Source organism: Ascidiella aspersa, chromosome 5, assembly GCF_963924565.1.
Source record: "Ascidiella aspersa chromosome 5, kaAscAspe10.2, whole genome shotgun sequence".
NCBI classification, from domain to species: Eukaryota; Metazoa; Chordata; class Ascidiacea; order Phlebobranchia; family Ascidiidae; genus Ascidiella; species Ascidiella aspersa.
The window spans coordinates 3,366,475-3,385,953 of NC_139451.1; the positions used below are offsets into that span (position 1 = coordinate 3,366,475).

The 19,479-nt window shown below is 35.7% G+C and overlaps 1 protein-coding gene across 1 annotated transcript in view; it reads left to right on the forward strand.

Annotated features, from left to right (window-relative positions):
• The window catches only part of LOC146141503 (putative ATP-dependent RNA helicase DDX23), a 29,803-nt gene extending 11,042 nt beyond the window's left edge, over positions 1–18,761 (forward strand). Inside the window, exons 8-17 of the mRNA XM_083389426.1 lie at positions 86–196; positions 3,276–3,539; positions 4,092–4,269; positions 6,585–6,726; positions 7,820–7,917; positions 10,575–10,726; positions 11,642–11,750; positions 12,448–12,622; positions 13,823–14,073; positions 18,002–18,761. Coding sequence (XP_083245552.1) covers positions 86–196; positions 3,276–3,539; positions 4,092–4,269; positions 6,585–6,726; positions 7,820–7,917; positions 10,575–10,726; positions 11,642–11,750; positions 12,448–12,622; positions 13,823–14,046 — 1,453 coding nt within the window. The 3' untranslated portion in view covers positions 14,047–14,073; positions 18,002–18,761. The remainder of the gene's footprint in view (positions 1–85; positions 197–3,275; positions 3,540–4,091; positions 4,270–6,584; positions 6,727–7,819; positions 7,918–10,574; positions 10,727–11,641; positions 11,751–12,447; positions 12,623–13,822; positions 14,074–18,001) is intronic.
• Positions 18,762–19,479: the final 718 nt, after the last annotated feature.

Sequence of the window (19,479 nt, forward strand, 5' to 3'; positions counted from 1 at the left end):
GTGCACCGCGCACACTGGTTGAAGAGCACTGATCTATCCCTTCACGTATTTGTGTATCTTTAAATACTGTATTGCTTGTTGGCAGGAAACGTCTCAAAAACATGCAGAGAAAGGAGCGCAAGAAGTTGTGGGACGATCGTCATTGGAGTAAGAAGGAAGTAGCTGAAATGCAGGAACGAGATTGGAGAATTTTCAGGTTCGCCAAATATATATTTTATTTTGTAAAAAGGTCCAAATGAGTCCATAACGTTAAACTTGTGCCTACTTTGACTAAAATATACCTTGCGTAAAATGCAAAATAGAGCGATATTATGATTTTTGCGGTCTGTTTTATCGTAGAAAGGTTCAAAACACACTGGAACGTTGAACCTGTGCCGTAAAACTACTTTGACAGAAATATACCTTGCGCAAAATGCAAAATAGAACGATATTATGATTTTTGCGGTCTGTTTTATCGTAGAAAGGTTCAAAACAGACTAGAACGTTAAACCTGTGCCGTAAAACTACTTTGACAAAAATTTGTTTTATCTAAAAGCTATTGCTTTAAAAAAAGCTACTAATACAAAGTTTAGGATTATTGTGACGTAACACTTGGTTAAATAGAAATTTGTTTTGCTTTGAATATGCCTTTTCTTTTTGAAAAAGACTGCAACATTAGCCCCAATGTCTTAATTACTGATAGCGTATGGCGCAACAATATCACGGTTCAAATTCAAATCGGAAAGGCCAAATTGAAATATTAGTGTACATTTAAAAAGTAATCAATTTTTCTAAAAAAAGAGTTTAATTAAAAATGAAGCATTTTTGCACTGAATGTATTTAGACGTAATTTTCTTTAAAAAAACCTGCTTAAAATGAAGCCAACACCAATATTAGTAGCCTATTACAAAATTTGCTTACTACAATTAGCACGAAAGGCAATGACAACACAAATACGATTTGTTTTGCTTTCAATTTACCTTTACTTAGCGATTTTGTTTAGATTCAAATTTACTGTTGTATTGCAGAAAAGACTAAAATTTTAGCTGATAAGGCAATATCACCAAAAACGATTTAAATTTATTAAAGGCGTTCTAACTTATACCATAATAATTGGTGCTTTATTGTGGCGGTTGGTGCTTTATTGTGTAGCTGCGACATGGTTAAGTTAAGGAAAATAGGTAGCAAAAGCACAAACACGCGTTTATAAATGTACAACTGCGAAATAGGAAAAAAGGCGATCTGCACGCTTCGATGAACGTGGATGCACATCGGTAGGTTCGCTACAGAACCCCCCTCCAGAAGCGGGCACGTGTGAAGTTGCGTAGGTTGCAGGGAAGTTCGTCGGGTTGCTTCGTTGCGACTATATGCATGTGGGCGAGTTCAATTCGCTCTCAAGTACGCCACGTCGGTGACGTAGTGAATATTGCGGGTTGCATCAACGGCGAAAATAGTTGGCGAACTTGGATAAGCGGTTTTGGGAACGGATCCTTTGAAGGGTTTCTGCGACGTTCGAGACGAGCGAGGAAGAGCTAGTACCAAACGCAGGTAGGCTAGCTTCCATAAGCGGTCTTAAGAACGGAACCCGGTGGATTGGTGCGACGTTCACGACGAGCGTGAAAGCAGCAGTTTTCTTCAGCGGCCTTGCCAATCGAATATCCTCCGGCATGTGTTGTAGCCACCAGGGACGAGTGTGCCAACGAGAAAACGTCTCGAGTAGAGCGGGCATCTACTCTCGTAAAACAGGTGTTTCTGTTCGCCCGAGAAAACGTGTTTATAAACAAAAAAGTCGCGCTTCAAGTTCCTACCGGGAACGGGTAGAAAATGGAAGAAATGAACGCTGCCTCTTGATTGTCCAGTTAGTGAAGTTGAATAGTTGCGCTGCCGTTCCTGCCGGGAAAGAATAAACAACTAAATTCCTATCGGGAAAGCGCAGATGCCGAAAGCAAGCGCTCTTCGATTGCGTTGTGTCGAGCCAAGTAGCCAAAATCCTAGCTGTGTTTCCCAGAACGTGGGAAGCTTTGTAGAACAGGCGATAGTCATTCAACTAACTTTGCTTAGACTCCAGTTGTGCAATTTCTTCTTTTGACCTTCAAAAAACGTTTTGAAGACGCGGGGTCACCAGTAAAGCGGTTGGTGCTTTATTGTGTAGCTGCGACATGGTTAAGTTAAGGAAAATAGGTAGCAAAAGCACAAACACGCGTTTATAAATGTACAATTGCGAAATAGGAAAAAAGGCGATCTGCACGCTTCGATGAACGTGGATGCACATCGGTAGGTTCGCTACAGCATGGAAATATTATAACTTAATACGATTTGTTTATATTCAAATTTACTTTTACTTATGAGCTTTTTACTAACTCTTATAACCCAACAATGCTACATTTTAAATTTGTTTAGATTTAAATTAGAGCTTGCTATTTGCAGGAAGGACTACAATATTAGCGCAAAAAATATTTGTTTATATTCAAATTAACACCTATATTTTAGGGAAGACTACAACATCAGCTTAAAATGCCCTATATTATTACTAATATGATTATACGGTAACAATAACCTGATTATATTTATGTTAAATTCAAAGGGTTATTATCCCTGTACTGTGACGTAACAGTATCCTGGACTGGATTTGTTTCGATTCAAATTTACTCTGGAATTCAATGCGTTCTAGCTTATACCATAACAATTATACATTATACTGATGGTTTATTTTCATATTGTCACCAATGCGACTTGTTTAGATTGAAATGTACATTTATATTTCAGGAAAGACTATCATATCAGCACAAAATGCAAAATTATCCCAAAACGATTTGTTTAGATTCAAATTTACTGTGGTATTAAAGGCGTTCTAACTTATACTGTAACATTTACACTGATTGTTTATGGACAAGGGGTTATAATCACTGGACTATGACGTAACAGTGCGTTGGACTGAAATTGTTTAGATTCAAATTTACTCTTGTATAACAGGAAAGGCTACAATTGTTCCACAAAAGGGAATATTAAAACAAATACGATTTGTTACATTTTTTATTTAGTCCTGTCTTAATTGCGTTCTAACCTAAGTACACTTATTGTTCCCGTTTAAGGGGTTATTATCAATGCACTATGACGTAACAGTATGTTGGATTGGATTTGTTTGCTTTCAAATTTTCATATACAGGGGAAAATATTATCACTAATGCTTTTTATTTAAGTTCAAATATCAGGAAAACTGTTGTAGCATTAGAACAAAGGGCGATATTATCACAAAAAAACATTTGTTTATATTCAAATTTACACCTATATTTTAGGGAAGACTACAACATCAGCACAAAAGGCGGTAACATCCCAGAACCGATTCGCAAGTGGAACGAGTGTACAGACCTCCCAAAGGAATTGCTGGACGTGATTGACAGAGTCGGATACAAGGACCCCACCCCTATTCAGCGACAGGCCATTCCAATCGGTTTCCTAAATCGTGATATCATCGGGGTGGCAGAGACCGGCTCAGGAAAAACCGCCGCCTTTTTAATTCCGCTTCTAACGTGGATCATGTCGCTGCCCAAAATCGAACGGTATTGTTGTTGATTTTTTTTATGTAAATGTAAAAAAAACGTATCCATTTAAAAAAAGTCCTTAAAATTTTGATCCCCCCTCTCTTCCTAATAAATAACAGGCCCTTATGCGATCATAAGGTCATTTTACCGAAACGATTTAGGTCAAGTCAAGTCATTTAAAAACAGTGAAAAGTCATTACATTTTTAAAACAAGTACACTGAAAGCCATTGCAGATTCACCGGGACGGTCCCGGCTTGACCGGAGGTCGTGAGTTCGAACCTCATTGCAGGCTAGTTGTTTTTCTAGTCTGCCTTGCTTGCATCATTGATGGACAGATTCGGTGAGTCTGCGATGGCTTTCGTTGTACTAATTATACGTAAGCCGTAATCGTTGGTCAAAAGCAGCTTCAGAAGGGCTAGATCTCAGTTGTTAACACACATATGTGTGCATTGTGCATGTTTCATTGAATAAATTTGTAAAACAAATTAGATTTTTAGGGGGCTTTGTATAGATTTCTTCCTTAAGTTTTGTATAAATTTACTACAAATAAAACTCCGTGTTTTGGGCAGTCTTGAAGACGCAGACAAAGGCCCTTATGCGATCATAATGGCTCCAACGCGTGAACTTGCTCAGCAGATCGAAGAGGAAACGATTAAGTTTGGCAAGGAGCTGGGAATAAGGACGGTTGCTGTTATTGGAGGTCTTTCTAGGGAAGATCAGGGCTTTAAACTGAGGATGGGATGTGAGGTATGAGTTGGTTAATATTTAACATTTCCACACAAACTAACGAAAAATTTAAATTTTTATATAATGTTATGCAATTTGAAATACTAATAAACTTGTTTTTAATTTTTTTTTAAACCGAATAACAGTCTCTTGTAATAAGAATATCAAATCCCATACAGAAGTAGGGAGCATTTTGAACGTTTCAAACGTACCTTAAGTCAATGGCTGGAGGTTGTAGTAGACCAGGGGTCGGCAACCCTTGGCACGCGTGCCACTTGTGGCAGGCAAGATGATTTTGCATGGCACGCCAAATGGTTTAACGCGCACGTCATATCACCTTAAGAAAGTGCAAGCATTACATCACTACCACATCATTAACATAACTAGTACATCACTAACACTAGCGCTAACTAAATGGTTGCACACATTAATAGTTCGTGTCACAAATAAATGTCTTAACTGTGTTGTACTCAATATTATTTTTTGTCGGCGCTATACTTGTTGTTTACCAATAACCGTTCGTATTACGTCACCATGCCCCAAATTTGGCGTAACGTTCACTACATTAAAGCAGGTCATTCTACATCAGTGGTTCTCTCAACCGCCGGTTCGCGTCAACTTTTGTCGGTCCGGCAAATTTAGTTCAAATTTATATCTCAATTGCAAAAAGCAAGATTTTGAAGGCTTGTCCATCAAATTTAGAACTTCTATATAGTTCCATAATTTGCAGCATTGTGACGTAACATAGAGCTAATGGTCTAATTTTGACTTTATCGTACGTCACAATGCTGCAAGTGTTGTGCCCAACTGTTTAAAAGTAAGCTACAACTTGTTTAAGTCTTAAACTTTAAGACCAGTTGTATGTGAAATACTTCAATAGAACACGTATAACACGTATGATATCAAAAAGACAGCAGCTAATTTCTCATTACATTGAAGTTTTCGTTATTTGCTTTTAAGTTGTATACTTTTGTGATAATTACATTTTGGGTTGATTTTAGTTTTTGAAGGTCTATCGGTCCGCAAAAATTGTTTCAATATTTTACCGGTCCGTAAGCAAAAAAGGTTGAGAATCACTGTTCTACATTCAAAGTAAGCACGTGTGTTTTTGTGCGACTGAGAAACCAACAAAAAGCGAAACTGATAGTTAACACTTCTAGGTATCGGGCTATCAGCTTAAAAAGCATCGATTGTGGAATATCCACCATATTTTAGTTACGTAAATTGGTGAAATACAGAGGCTGAGTCGGACTCGGGACGCGATGAAATCTCATAATCGGCCGGACTCGGGTTGTTTTTAACCAACTCCGCAGCCCTGATTGCCAGTGGGAAACCAAACATAGAAAAATGTTGGGCACGCGAGTTGTTAACATTTTGACACTATTCATAATCTGGCACACTGCGTACGAAAGGTTGCCGACCCCTGTAGTAGACTAAGTATGGATATCAAAGACTGTACAGATATTAAACATTTCCACACAAACTGGCGAAAAATTTAATTTTTTTATACAATGTTATTCTATTTGAGTTGCAAATAAATTGAGGGCTTGCCAAAGATTTGTGACAAAAATATCGGCTGCGAGGTATGAGTGGGGTAACTGAACATTTCCACCCAAACTGACGAAAAATTTCAATTTTGTATACAATTCTATTCAATTTGAGTTAAAAATAAATATATTTTTTCATTTTTTTTTCACACAAAGTAATCATCTCTTTATTACGTAGAATGAATATCAAAGCCCATACCGAAGTAGGTATCATTTTGCGAACGTTTCGAATGACTCTTTGTTCATTTTCAACATGGTCAAAAAAATGATACCTACTTCTGTATGGGCTTTGATATTCATTCTACGTCTAACTATGACCTCCGGCCATAATCTTAGGATTTTTCTGAAGCGTTCACAAAATGCTAACTACATCTGTATGGGCTTTGGTATTCTTGATACGTATTAAAGAGATTAATATTCGGTGTAAAAAAACGACGTAGACTCGAAGTACAACCGCCAACTATTATGCTTCGAAAATCTCTTTTATAAATTGAAATTCAATGAGCATAGTTAACTTGCTAATTAGAAAGCTCTGAGCTATAAATGGGGTATTTTTTTTGCCGAGTTTTTTTAGATTATAAATAAATATGTTGCTCTCCCTGTGGGATTGTATTTTTATTATCTAATTAATAACAAGACATTGCCAATGCACGCAATATAAGACGGCTTGTATAAAGTTTAATAGTAAAATTGACCATTCCACTACATTCCCAGTCGCTATTGCCTCATATAAAACTCAACTGCATGACTACAACAATGATCGAAATCTTCTAATGCTTTTATGTGCAGATTGTCATTGCCACGCCTGGTCGTTTGGTAGACGTGCTTGAGAATCGCTACATTGTGCTGAGCCAGTGTACTTATCTTGTGTTGGACGAAGCCGATCGAATGATTGACATGGGATTCGAACCAGATGTACAAAAGATCCTAGGTAAGTCCAGTTCACAACTTTTGTGTGATAAAAGCTAGCAGGACGTACGCTGTAATTGATCAGTACGACTTTAGCTGGGACACGGTGTATACTAGTGTTGAAATAACTTGACTTAAGCGTTGGCATAATTTTTTTTAATTTTATAAGAAGTATAGAGAAACCTGCGGCTTTTGGTCCTTATGAAATTAAGTTTAAATACATTTAAAGATCCAGCGTCAAAGTATGAAATATTTTTGCTCGAAATCTTTTTTCTTTTAAAAAATTGTTTACCTCTTTTAAGTTATACACTTAGATTTCAATAAGGCTTTCATATGATTTTAAATCAACTCCTTTTCATAAAAATAAAACTTTAACAATTAAAACTGGTATACTCGTCTTTGAGTAATCCGACTATTTGAGCAATAACTCAAATAAAAAATAAGAAAAACGCAACATATAGCAAGCAAATTGTTTTGTGTGCAAAAATTAGGATAAATGACCCAATTTTATAAAAAATGTGCCTTAGGAAAACACTTAATTTCAAGTCATTTGTCCAAAATACTAAAGTCAAGTTGAGTCAAGTCATTTGCAAACTGTGTCTTAAGTGTCATTTACTTAAGTCATTACAACACTGCTGCCTCCCCACAAAAAAAATCCTACGAAAGGGTTTCTTAAAACGGCACACCAATATAAAAATACAAGGAAATACGGCAACCGCTAAGTGGCGACAAAGAGTTAACTGGGAAAACTCAATTTTAAATTTCATAATCAGGGGTGCAAAAACTGTTCCAAGGGGGTGCGGGGATGCTGAATCAGACACAGAAAATGTTTTACTGTATTTTTTTTTTGGTCAGTTAAATATAAAACTAGTTTGAACAAATCGCGAAAAGGCAAATTAATTTATTAATTTATTAAATCAAAATTAATTAAAAAGGAAGAATAATTTTGATATTGAAAATGAATAAAGAGCTATTAGAAACGTTTAAAATAATTCGTATTTCTGTATGGTCTTTTGCACTCAACTCCAGCCTCCAACCATTATTTTAGGTTTATTCGAAACATTCAAACCTACTTCTGTATATAGGCTTTGTGATATGCACACTTTTCTCAACAGAGCACATGCCGGTGACCAACCAGAAACCGGACGCTGATTCAATGGAAGACCGCAACATCATGAAATCAAACTTCCTTTCCAAGCACAAGTACAGACAAGTAAGTAAAGCGGTAATATCGGTATAAGCGTTCTTCTTCTTTCTTTTGGACGTTTTTTACTCTCCAGTATTATATGTCTGGGCAGTTTTCAACCAGCCAGCGTTTTGTTTCACAGTCCAGAATAATCAGACCGCTCATCCCGTTGGGAGGTCGATAGATAGGGCATTCCAAAATAATGTGATTAGCGGTCTGTTCCTCCGCGCCACACTCGCACGCCGCAGAAGAAGCAAGGCCCCATTTGTGCATGGATGACTTGTAGCGGCCGACCCCAGATCGCAGTCAATTCAGGCGAACCCATGCTAGCCGCTTAATTCCAAAGCCGAGCGGCTTTGCAGTAGGACGGGGGATGTATGAATGGAGTATAAGCGTTGCGGGTTGCTACGGGTAAGTTAGGGCTTCAGTCTTTAGGCGAGAGCCGATGGCTGCTTAAGTCTCTTACAATTTCCTTGTAGGTATCTGACTCCAAGGAGCAGGCCGCTAAAATACCTCCAACTTCTTTAACTCTAGACCAGCGGTTCCCAAACTGGGGTCCGCCGACCAACTGGGGTCCGTACAGCAGTTTCAGAGGGTCCACAAGGAGAATAGTCTTTAAGTTATGTTTAAAAACCTATGTTTGAAACATTATCTTTAATCATTATTGTCTTTGGTTATGCTTTATTATTCGACCATATAGCGTGTTTTATAATGTCTCTAAACTAAAGCATCTATTATGCTGTGCTACCTGCTATCAGCGAATCGTTCGCTTTAGTTAGAAAGTTGTTACATTAGAAAGAATCGTGACTTCACTATAGTGTACTACAATAAACATGGGTCAAGTGACCCTTGAATTTTTATAGGACCGTGAAATTTAAACGGGTCCACCGGGCAATTTTTTTAGAAAAGTTCGGGAACCGCTGATCTAGACACAATCACTTCAATCGGTAGCTATTGCTCGTCGAGTATATATATTAAAAGCACTTTTTTACAAATATGCAAAAGTTTATTTGCGCATTAAAAATATTTTGCTTATTTAATCAAGCAAATCATTCATGTTTCACCAAAACTGTGTTTTTGCAAACGTTTGTTTTTAGCCAAACTCTGAAGATTGGCCTTAAGCTGTGTAGTAGCAATGCGCATTACTGCATCTAAGTGTCCGTTGGTGAGCTGACTTTTGCTTCTTGTTTCTTCACACCATGCTATATAATTATGTGAATGCCAGCCTACACTACAGTATAATGTTATAGTACAGCGGTTCTCAACCAGTGGGCCATGGAAGCTTTTTAGGTGGGCCACAGACCAATTTAAAAAAGCTAGATTTATTGAAGAATTTAGTTTCATTTGTGTCTATACCTAATTTTACAGGAATGATGGTTTGGGATGTAAATGAAACGTAAACTTATTTTTCAGAAGCAAGTACCTCACTAATGCACGGTTGAATAAATAATCTGTTTTGATTTATGCTCCGCTATTTTTTGTTCTAAACCTTTTTATAGTTTATTGGGCCACAAAATTTATGTGCAACGAAAATGGGCCACGAAAGAAAAAAGGTTGAGAACCATTGTTATAGTATCAGAAGTAATTGTTAGTTGTCGAAATTGCCGCGATTGTTATTGTGAATAAACAATTGCAGTTGGCTGTATAACAAATTTACTATTTTATTTGACTATTGGCTGAATAACAAAGTATTTTTAGGGGCTTGCGTTCCATTTTTATAAGGTAGCGTTCCACCTTTGGCACGCGTGCCCGCGTGTCGGACACCCCTGGTGTAAGGGCTTGAATTCCAAAGGTTAAAAATCCGTGGTTCTAGTCACGTACGACAATTGATTGTGGCCGGTGATTTCAAAAAGCCAACACTAGCTATTTGCTCAGCCGATTTATTCGATCAATATATGGAATGCTGACTTACCACTATTTGCTTTTGCCCTGTTGTTTTTAGGACTGACGACAGTATTTGTTTGGAACATCTGTTTCAATTAAAAACTAAAAATATTATACTTTTTCGGGGAGGAATCGTAATCTGTATAGTTTCCTTGCTTTTACCTAGGAATTGAAAGTCCATATTTTTGTGTTTTTTTACAAACATTAAGTTCAATGCTCCGAAAATTACTTTTCTAATGTTGCAAATATTATCGAATCGCAGCCGATACCCGATGTCAAGTGGTAGTATCGGTTATCGCCCGATACTAGGGCGGCATCGGCGCCGATCTGATAACAAACTTAGATAGGTATTTCAGTCGTAATTTGCGATTTAACTCAGCGATTTTACATTGAAATAGTGAAAGCTTGAAAATGCTTCTTTCATTGAATGATATGGTGATGTAGATCGCCTTCAATTTGAAGTTGCTTGTAGAATGTGGCAAGCAACGGTGCTATGGTTGTTTCTTGACTCAATCCATCTGACGCTGTGTAGCTCAGTTGGAAGAGCGGCGGTCCCGGTATAGCCGAGGTCGTGAGTTCGAACCTCACCACAGTCTAGTTTTACGAACAGAATGCAGCAGGCAACGGTGCTATTGTTGTATCTCGACTCGCTGCCTTCTGAGCCTGCATAGCTCAGTTGGTAGAGAAACGGTCCAGGTTTATCCGGAGGTCGTGAGTTCAAACCTCACCGCAGGCTAGTTCTTTTCTACTGTGGCCTTGCTTGCACTATAATCCTGATCGAATTGTATTGTCTACTCCAGACAGTCATGTTCACCGCTACAATGCCAGCGGCTGTTGAGCGACTGGCACGAAACTACCTTCGACGACCTGCTGTAGTGTACATCGGCTCGGTAGGCAAGCCAATTGAACGAGTCAAGCAAATTGTCTACCTCGTCAAAGAAAACGAAAAGAGGTGGGGTTTAAATTGACAAATAAATTGTTTACAATTATTTTGCGAGATTTCTTTAATGGCAGTAAGATTATTATTTTAGTTATTTTGCGGATTTTTTGGGTTTTTTTGAATTTTGTAATAAATGTGTTGTTTTAGAAATCGATTTTACGGTTTATGCTTCAAGAAAAAAAAAAAAGTTTGACTGTTTTGTTTAAAGCCAGTGGGATTACCACGTTTTTTTTATTTCAATTTTGCACATAAAACAATTTGCTTACTAATCATTTAATTTTTATGACACGGACTTGACTTGTTATTTATTCAAAAAGTCTTTACTTGGACTTTAGTTATTTTGTAAATGGCTTGGTAGGGAATTATGTCATTTAAAAATGACTTTTTTACAACACTGGAGACAAGTATGTCGGGTTGGGATTGTTTTTTCTTTTTTAGAAAGAAGCTTCTGGAACACCTGTTGATTTCAATTTTTTCATTTTTTACCAATTTTAGTTTGTTTCCTGAATTTGTTATCGTTAAATTTTATATTAAAGGTGTGTTTTTTTTTCATTTCACGTTTTGGTCTTTAGGGGAAGAAATTAAAAGCCTGGATATTTTCAAAATTGTTTAAAGCCAGTGAAATTTCCAAAAATACGCCTTCATTATAAAATTTAATAAAAAAAACTCGGCTAAAAAAGCCCAAAAAATTGTTAAAGTTAGTGAGACAACTATATTGGCTTTTGTCTATTATTGTTTTCCTTTCCGTTTCAAAAAGAAGCTTCTGGGAAACAAAAATAAAATAAAAAATAAAAAACCTTATTATAAAATTTACAAAAAAAAAAAAAAAAGGGCTAAAAATTCCCAAAAAATTGTATAAAGTCAGTGAGACAACTATATCAGGTTGGTGTTATTTTGTCTTTCTGTTATTTTCTTTTTCCTTTATAGAAAGAAGCTTCTTGGAATCTTGGAGAAGGGAATTACCCCTCCCATCATCGTGTTTGTCAACCAGAAGAAGGGTTGCGACGTTCTTGCAAAGTCTCTTGAGAAAATGGGCGTAAGTTTTTTTTTTATATATTTATTTTATTGAGGTAAAGATATTCCATTGGTGTTGTCCAAGTTTTTTTTAGTTTTTTTTTATTTGCGGATAACAGTTTTGCACTCCGAAAAAACAAGTTGAAAACATTTGATTTATATTTTGCGAATTTTCCCTTCTATTTTATTTATATATAGTTTAATTTTCTATTTTTATTGTTTATTTTTTTATTTTTTTAACGAATAAATTTTTTGCACTGATAACCCATAAAAGAATGCATAAGTTGACATTCCATTTGTGTTGTCCAAAGTTTCATTTTTTTTTCTTTTTTGATAACGTTAAAATTATTTAACACTCCGAAAAAACTATTTTTAATCCTAAAAACCAACAATTGCGTTGAAGACGAACTAGCAATTGAGCGGTTTTAACCCTATTCAACAGTATTTTAATCACTCAAACGAATGATTTGACTTTTGGGTAAATGACTAAAAAGTGAAATATTGAAGTAGAGCTTCGCTAAGAAATATCTAACATAACGAAATACCTTTTTTTCCCTAATTTTATAGTCATTCCTGTTTTGAAGGTCCACTTCGGAAAACAAAGTTTTTTTGTTTTTTTTAAGTTTTTTTTTTATTTATTTTAAGCAATTCAAAATCTAAACGACCTACAGCATGTACCTTGTTCCGCGACCCATAGCTTCTATATCTTGTTGTTACAGTACAACGCTACCACTTTGCACGGCGGAAAGGGCCAGGAACTAAGAGAATTGGCTCTGAGCGGCTTAAAGAGCGGCAACAAGGACATTCTGGTGGCTACCGATGTTGCGGGACGTGGTATCGATATTCAGGATGTCTCCATGGTCATCAACTTCGACATGGCAAAGTCCATTGAGGGTAAGATTTTGTCTTTATCTCTACTTCCTTGTTTTTTTGTAAGGTAGCCAAAAGAAAAAGGAGCGATTTATGATAAAACGCTTTGAAGGCGCTAATGACTTCATTCAGTAATGACTTCATTCCGTACAGACGTGCTTGTAATGTAGCGTAGTCCCGTACATGGATCTACCAAAAATCAATCGCATATATTTCACGGTCTTGTTTTCGTTTTTCTCCTGAAGTTAACGATTGCACATTAAGCGGTTTCGCAGCTGGCGCCTGGCAGGAGTGTCGGCGACGCACGTTTTCGCTTTGCTTCGCTTTTGCTGGACGTTAACTGTCTGTTTCTGATGTTTTTTTATTTATGACGTCATTACCGTTAGACCAGGGGTTCTTAAACTGGGGTCCATGGCCCCCTTTGGAGTCCGTGAACTAGTTTTAGGGGGTCCACGAAGGTCTAATTGAAATATTAGTGTTTATTTGAGAAGTAATCAATTTATTAAAGAAATCAATTTAGTTAAAAATAAAACGGTTTTGCACTGAATGTATTTAGACTCCATTTCACTTTCATAATTTTGGACCAAAATCAGCAAATTTATGAAGTCTATGTGTACTGTGACGTCAATAATTTATGACGTCAGTTTTTAATTTGATTTTTGCCTACAGTGGTCCACGCGAGATGAAAGTAAATTTTAGGGGTCCGCGGTAAAAAAAGTTTAAGAACCCATGCGTTAGACGAAAAAAACGAGTATTCCCTAAGCTGGAAACTCGGGACCCCCGTTTTTGAATTCTGGATTCGCCCCTGACGTCATTGGTATCGTAATGACGTCAATTTGTTTGAATCGGTATTGGATTATAATGGTGAAGTTTTAGTTTAATATAATTTTTTTTCGGAGAATATTAGTGACGTCATTGGTGTCGGACCGCGATAGTTTGCAACGGTATAATTGTTTTAAATTGACAGTCCATATTTCTTGGCAGTTTTAGTCTGATTTTGTTCTTATTCCGAATGTTAAACAAATATTATTTTAACTGAAAATGACGTCATAGGTATCGGATACTTTTTGTTAAAAATATCGGGTATCGTTATCGGAATAAATTGTTAGGTATCGGACATATGGTGAGCTAACTTTTTTTATTTCCGATTTTTTGAATTTTTTTTTAGTGTTTGATTTTTTTTCTTTAAATCGAATTTAATCCGCCGTCCATATTTCTTTGCAGACTACACGCATCGTATCGGCCGAACCGGTCGTGCAGGCAAGAGCGGTATTTCGGTGACTTTCCTCACCCAGACCGACTCGTCGGTGTTCTACGATCTGAAACAAGCGCTCATAGAAAGCCCCATTTCGTCATGTCCGCCCGAATTGGAACGACACCCGGATGCACAACATAAACCTGGCACCATACTGACCAAAAAACGACGCGAAGAGACTATATTCGCATGATTTTTTTCAACCTTTGATTTTTTGCGGGTAGGTACAATATGTTGTTGGACTGAATATGCGATGTTGCAAATCACATTGACACTTGCAAGATAAATGTCGAAATCAATTCCTTTTTGCTAGGGCGATTATTTTTGACGTAAAAATATTTTTTTGACCTATTGCCATGAGTTTTCGACTTTGATTTTTTACGGGTTGGTACAATATGCTGTTGCACTGCATATGCGATGTTGAAAATCACCTTTACCCTTGCAAGATAAATGTCCACCAATTGTTTTTGACTTGAAATGAGAAATTTCGATCAAAAAATTTAAAATTTTGACCTAAAAATATTTTATTTTGATCATCGCATGAGTTTTTGACCTTCGACTTTTTACGGGTAAGTACGATTTGTTGTTGGACTGAATATGTGATATTAAAAATCACCTTGGCCCTTGTAAGTTTGGTACACTTTATAGAAAAATCTCTTGATGTTTTGATGATTTTGATAAAGCCGTTTTGATGATCAAGAATAATCAAATTTCACTTATATATGGTGGTAGCACTGAATATGTGATATTGGAAATCACCTTGACCCTTGCAAGATAAATGTCGACCAATTATTTCTGACTTCAAGGCCAATTATTTTTGACTTAAAAATGAGAAATTTCGACCTATAAAAAATGAAATTTGGACAAATTTGAACTAAAAATATATATTTTTTGACCTATCGCATCTTCGACCTTGGAGTTTTCACGGGTAGCTACAATTTGTTGCACTGAATATGTGATAATGGAAATTATCTTAACCCTAGCAAGATAAATATCGACCTTAACTTCTGATCAGTAGGGCGATGAGAAATTTTGACCTTTGAAATGAGAAATTTTGGCCTTTAAATTAGAATTTTGACCTAAAAACTATTTTTTGACTTATTCGACCTTTGGCTATTTACGGGTAGGTGCACTGAATATGTGATATTGGATATCACCTTGACCCTTGCAAGATAAATATCGACCTCAATTCCTGATCAGTGGGGCGATTATTTTTGACTTTGAAATAAGATGTTTTGACCAATAAAGTTAAAATTTGCACAAATTTTGACCTATCGCATAAGTTTTCGACTTTGATTTGTTACGGGTAGCTACTCTAATTTTTTGCACTGAATGTGTGATGTTGGCAATCACCTTGACCCGCGCAAGATAAATGTCGATCAATTGTTTTTGACTTAAAATAGAGAAAATTCGGCCTATAAAATTAAAATTTGGACAAATTTGACCTAAAAGTATTTTTTTTGACCTATCGCATGAGCTTTCGACTTTGATTTTTTACGGGTAGCTATTACAATTTGTTGCACTGAATATGTGATATTGGATATCACCTTGATCCTTTTGCAAGATTAATGTCGACCTTAATTCCTGATCAGTGGGCGATTATTTATGACTTAAAAATAAGAAGTTTCGACCTATAAAATTAAAGTGTGGACTAATTTTGACCTAAAATATTTTTTTGGCCAAATTTTTACATATCAGGAATAAATTGAAATAAACAACGCAATTTTGCTAAAGTACTGCATTATGGTCTTGGTGCCGTTATTCAATCTTTTTGGTGTTCTGCTGACGACCAGTGGAACAAAAAACAGTTTTTTTTTTCGGTTTTAAAATTGTTTTTCGGTTTTTTTTGAAGATATTTTTGGCATTTTAAAAAGAAAACAACTATATAAAAATGCCAAGAAAACGCGGGTTATTTGAAAAAAAATTTGAAAATAATTCCAAAAATTAATAAACAGCTATAATATTATCGAAATAGCAAACAGGAAAATTACAAATCACCACCGAAAAACATCTGTGATTCAAAACTATTATCGAAGTTCGCTAAACCTAACGCAGTGCTTTTCAAACTTTGAAAGCACTGTTCGCACTTTTTTTGTTTCGGAAAATTTTCATCCGTACGAAACAAGAACACTAAGGTTACAACCTTTAGTTTTCCCGATTTGTAAAATAACAATGAAGGGCTTTGTGAATTAAAATCGTGAGCCTTAACCGATGTAAAATAGAAAGGTTATAAGCCGCAATGAACCACTGAAAGACTATATTACTGTACCTGTAACGCATAAGTGGGCGCACCAGCTTATTTGATTACTGTATTAAACATAATGAAAAATAATAACATGCATCAGTTTCATCCGCACATTTATCCGTACGACGTTAGTCATCCGCACAATTTTTTTCATCCGCACAAGTGCCTACCATCCCACGGGTTGAAAAGCGCATCAATCTTATATCGTATATTGCTCTATACAAACATAATGGAGTTAAAATCTTGTTAGAGGTAATTTAAAACTAAATTTTGATATAACTAAACGACAACTTTAAAAAGCTTAATTACAGTTTCAAAAAAAATTTTGTAACGATTTTTCGCCATTTCGTAAAATATTTTGACAAATTTTGACCAAACGCGCAAGAAGTCAAAAAATAATCGCCCTATATACTGAACAGTAACCGCAGAATAAGTTAAGCTTTCTTACTCACCGAATTTTGAGAAGTTTTTTGTCAATAGACAATAAAACGTGTGTATTTTAGAAACGGCGCCAAACTTCTAAACATTTTTGTGTTTGTAAATTAAACAAAACCTGATTTCCAGCTTTTATTTTTATGTTCCATTTTTAATGTCAATCAGCTTTAGAGCATAATGGTTTGATGTTGTATAGTTCAACGTAGTAAGAATATCAAAGCCCATACAAAAGTAGGGAGCATTTTGAACTTTTCGAATAAATATTTATTCATTTTTTCAACATTAAGTTTGACAACGAATCAACTTTAGTTTAAAAAAATATTTGCACAATGACTTGGCAGTTTTTAAATATTAACGTTCATCATATTTGGCCTTGTTGTTTTACAACATCTCTCTGATAATTTGAAAAAGGGAAAACAGCGCGCATAAAACAAATTTTGCGGTTTTACTTGGTATGTAGTGTCGTAAGCGCTAGACTGGAATGCAAACAAAGTGCGATTTGGCAAATATGTAAACGGGAACACACATGAAGACCTACGAGGCAGCAATATCTTAAGCAAAATATACGCCAATCCAATAGCATTAAGACCAACGCAATAATAAAGCCTAATAAACTTAATAAACATTAATTTCCACGACAGAATAAGATCTAAATCGTCTTAATAAAGGATAAGTCTTAAATTAATCAGAATAAACCTAAACTTGTACTAAGTACTAATTCGGTGAGAATAATGCAAAAATGGCCAAAATAACGCCTAAAACTGTAGCGGTCAGGGGCCATCGGCCGTTTTGGTGTCCAGGTTTGGGCGCCTTAATTTGAATGGCGCTGTTATTATGGCTGGGGTCCCAAGTAAATTTACCCCCTCCCAATTTACCGCCTCCATAAAATTTAACTATGAATCGTTCCAATACATAATTTGAATATTTAAAGAAAAAACAAATACTCCCTAAAAGTCCCTAATTTATCTAAGGTTTGAAGAAACTCCCGGTTTTAAAAAAGTTAATTCATTTTCAGATTTTTTTTACAATAGCTCATACCATTATCAGTGTACAAAATGAAGTTAGTATAAAGTTCAGTTTTTTTGATTGATAAGGTATTTATTATAACCCTCGCTATGACGCCACACGCGCAATTGCTGGAATTTTGGAAATGTCGATTTTATAGACTGTTGTGGCTTTCATATTTTCTTAGCGTTGTATTTTATATATAATTGAAATATATTGCTTTGCATAGCTTGTTAATAAACCTCAAAGCCAAAAAGGTCGAGTAAATCGACATCATCTTAACTGACTAAAGATGAGACCAGTTCGTATCAAAACGTCTTAATCAAAATCGATCTACTTGTCCTATTTGACTTTGAAATTCATTATCAAGCTACATTACAAATCAATGCATAGTGTGGACCCAAGTAGATTGCTTAACATCCTTATGAAGTATAAATATTTGCAATGTATACCTTTTCTTTAGAAATGATTTCAGCCAACCTGCCTAAGCGACCATCTTACAATGAATGGTGTATTCAGCTGAAATCGCAGTTTCATTTCTTGGCAACTTTTTGATGAAACGGTGCATCTTTACCCTGCTGAAATTCTAAACTGCTGAAAATCGTGAAATTCAAGGTTTCTCACCCGGATGAAAAAAACTGTTTGATTGTTTTTTTTACAATTTCAACATTTTTTTTGTGACAAAAAAAACAACCAAATGTTCCCATCCAAGTTTCTGTTTAAAATTCGAATCTATTTCTTTGAGGGGGTATCCCAAAATGGGGGTATCCCAAAAGGGGGTTCATCAAACTTTATATTTCTGTTTTATTTGAAGGCATCGTTGTATTTGCTCTGTCTATAGTTTAAAGTCTAAAACAGGGGTCAGCATAATACGACCAAAAAAACTTGATTAACTTAATTATCGTGAAACGAAGAAGATATAAACTAGTATGCAACCAAAACTGTAGTGAGCCTGGTAAATTGCCATACCGTTTAAAAACTGAACGTAACTAAACTTCTCAACGCTAAATCATATTTTGGTCTATTAACCTGGAAAAAAATATCTTTGAACGTTTTAGTTTTAACTATTTTGTTTGCTTTGGCATGGTAATGACGTCATTCGATTGCAATACTCGTTGTCTAAAATATCAAGTATCGGACATTCCTAGTACCGATACTTCCTACCATGGTATCGATTCTGATTCGATATTATCGGTCATCCCTTACAGTTTCGCGTCTTTTCTTTGGGCACTGCTGAAATAAATTCGAACGTGAAACTTTGCAAAAGTGGATTTTCTTTATTAATTTAGTGTTGCTGTCAGGTTTCGTTAAAAGTATAGAAATAGGGCGATATTACACACTGGTCGATATATCGCTATCGGTGAATTCATACCGTTAATTTTGCCGATATTTTACTTTTTAACTAGTATAGCGTTTTCCTAAAAAGAAACGAATTGTTCAACTCCCAAATGAGTTTTCTCAAATTAGAATTACCGAACACCTAAAACATCAAATTTCAACTAGAATTTGAACAAGAATCACATTTAGTTTTTACAACCAATTTAATTTAATCGCAATTCTTTCTCATAAGAACGTGAATGGTAAATATGTGTGTGCTAATTTGTATGACTTGTTATGCTTTTTAGCCTGTAAAAATTACATACAAGTCGTTCCAATCAGAAAATTTTAATTGAAATTCTGTGTTTGAACTGAGAGACTAAAAATGCTGTTGGACAAAGTAGCATTTTTGGTAAAATCCAAATTAGATTAGAATTAGAATTAGAGCACACGAGCAATTCACAAATAGATTAGAATTAGAATTAGCCGCATTTTGCTCTAATTCATTAAATTAGGAAGCTAGAATTATCTAGTTGTCCAAGTCTGCCGTGAGGTGAAATAGATCAATAAACTCTGTTCAAGAGGTTTGAATGTTAAACCTTTATCAGACGCCCCTTAATATAA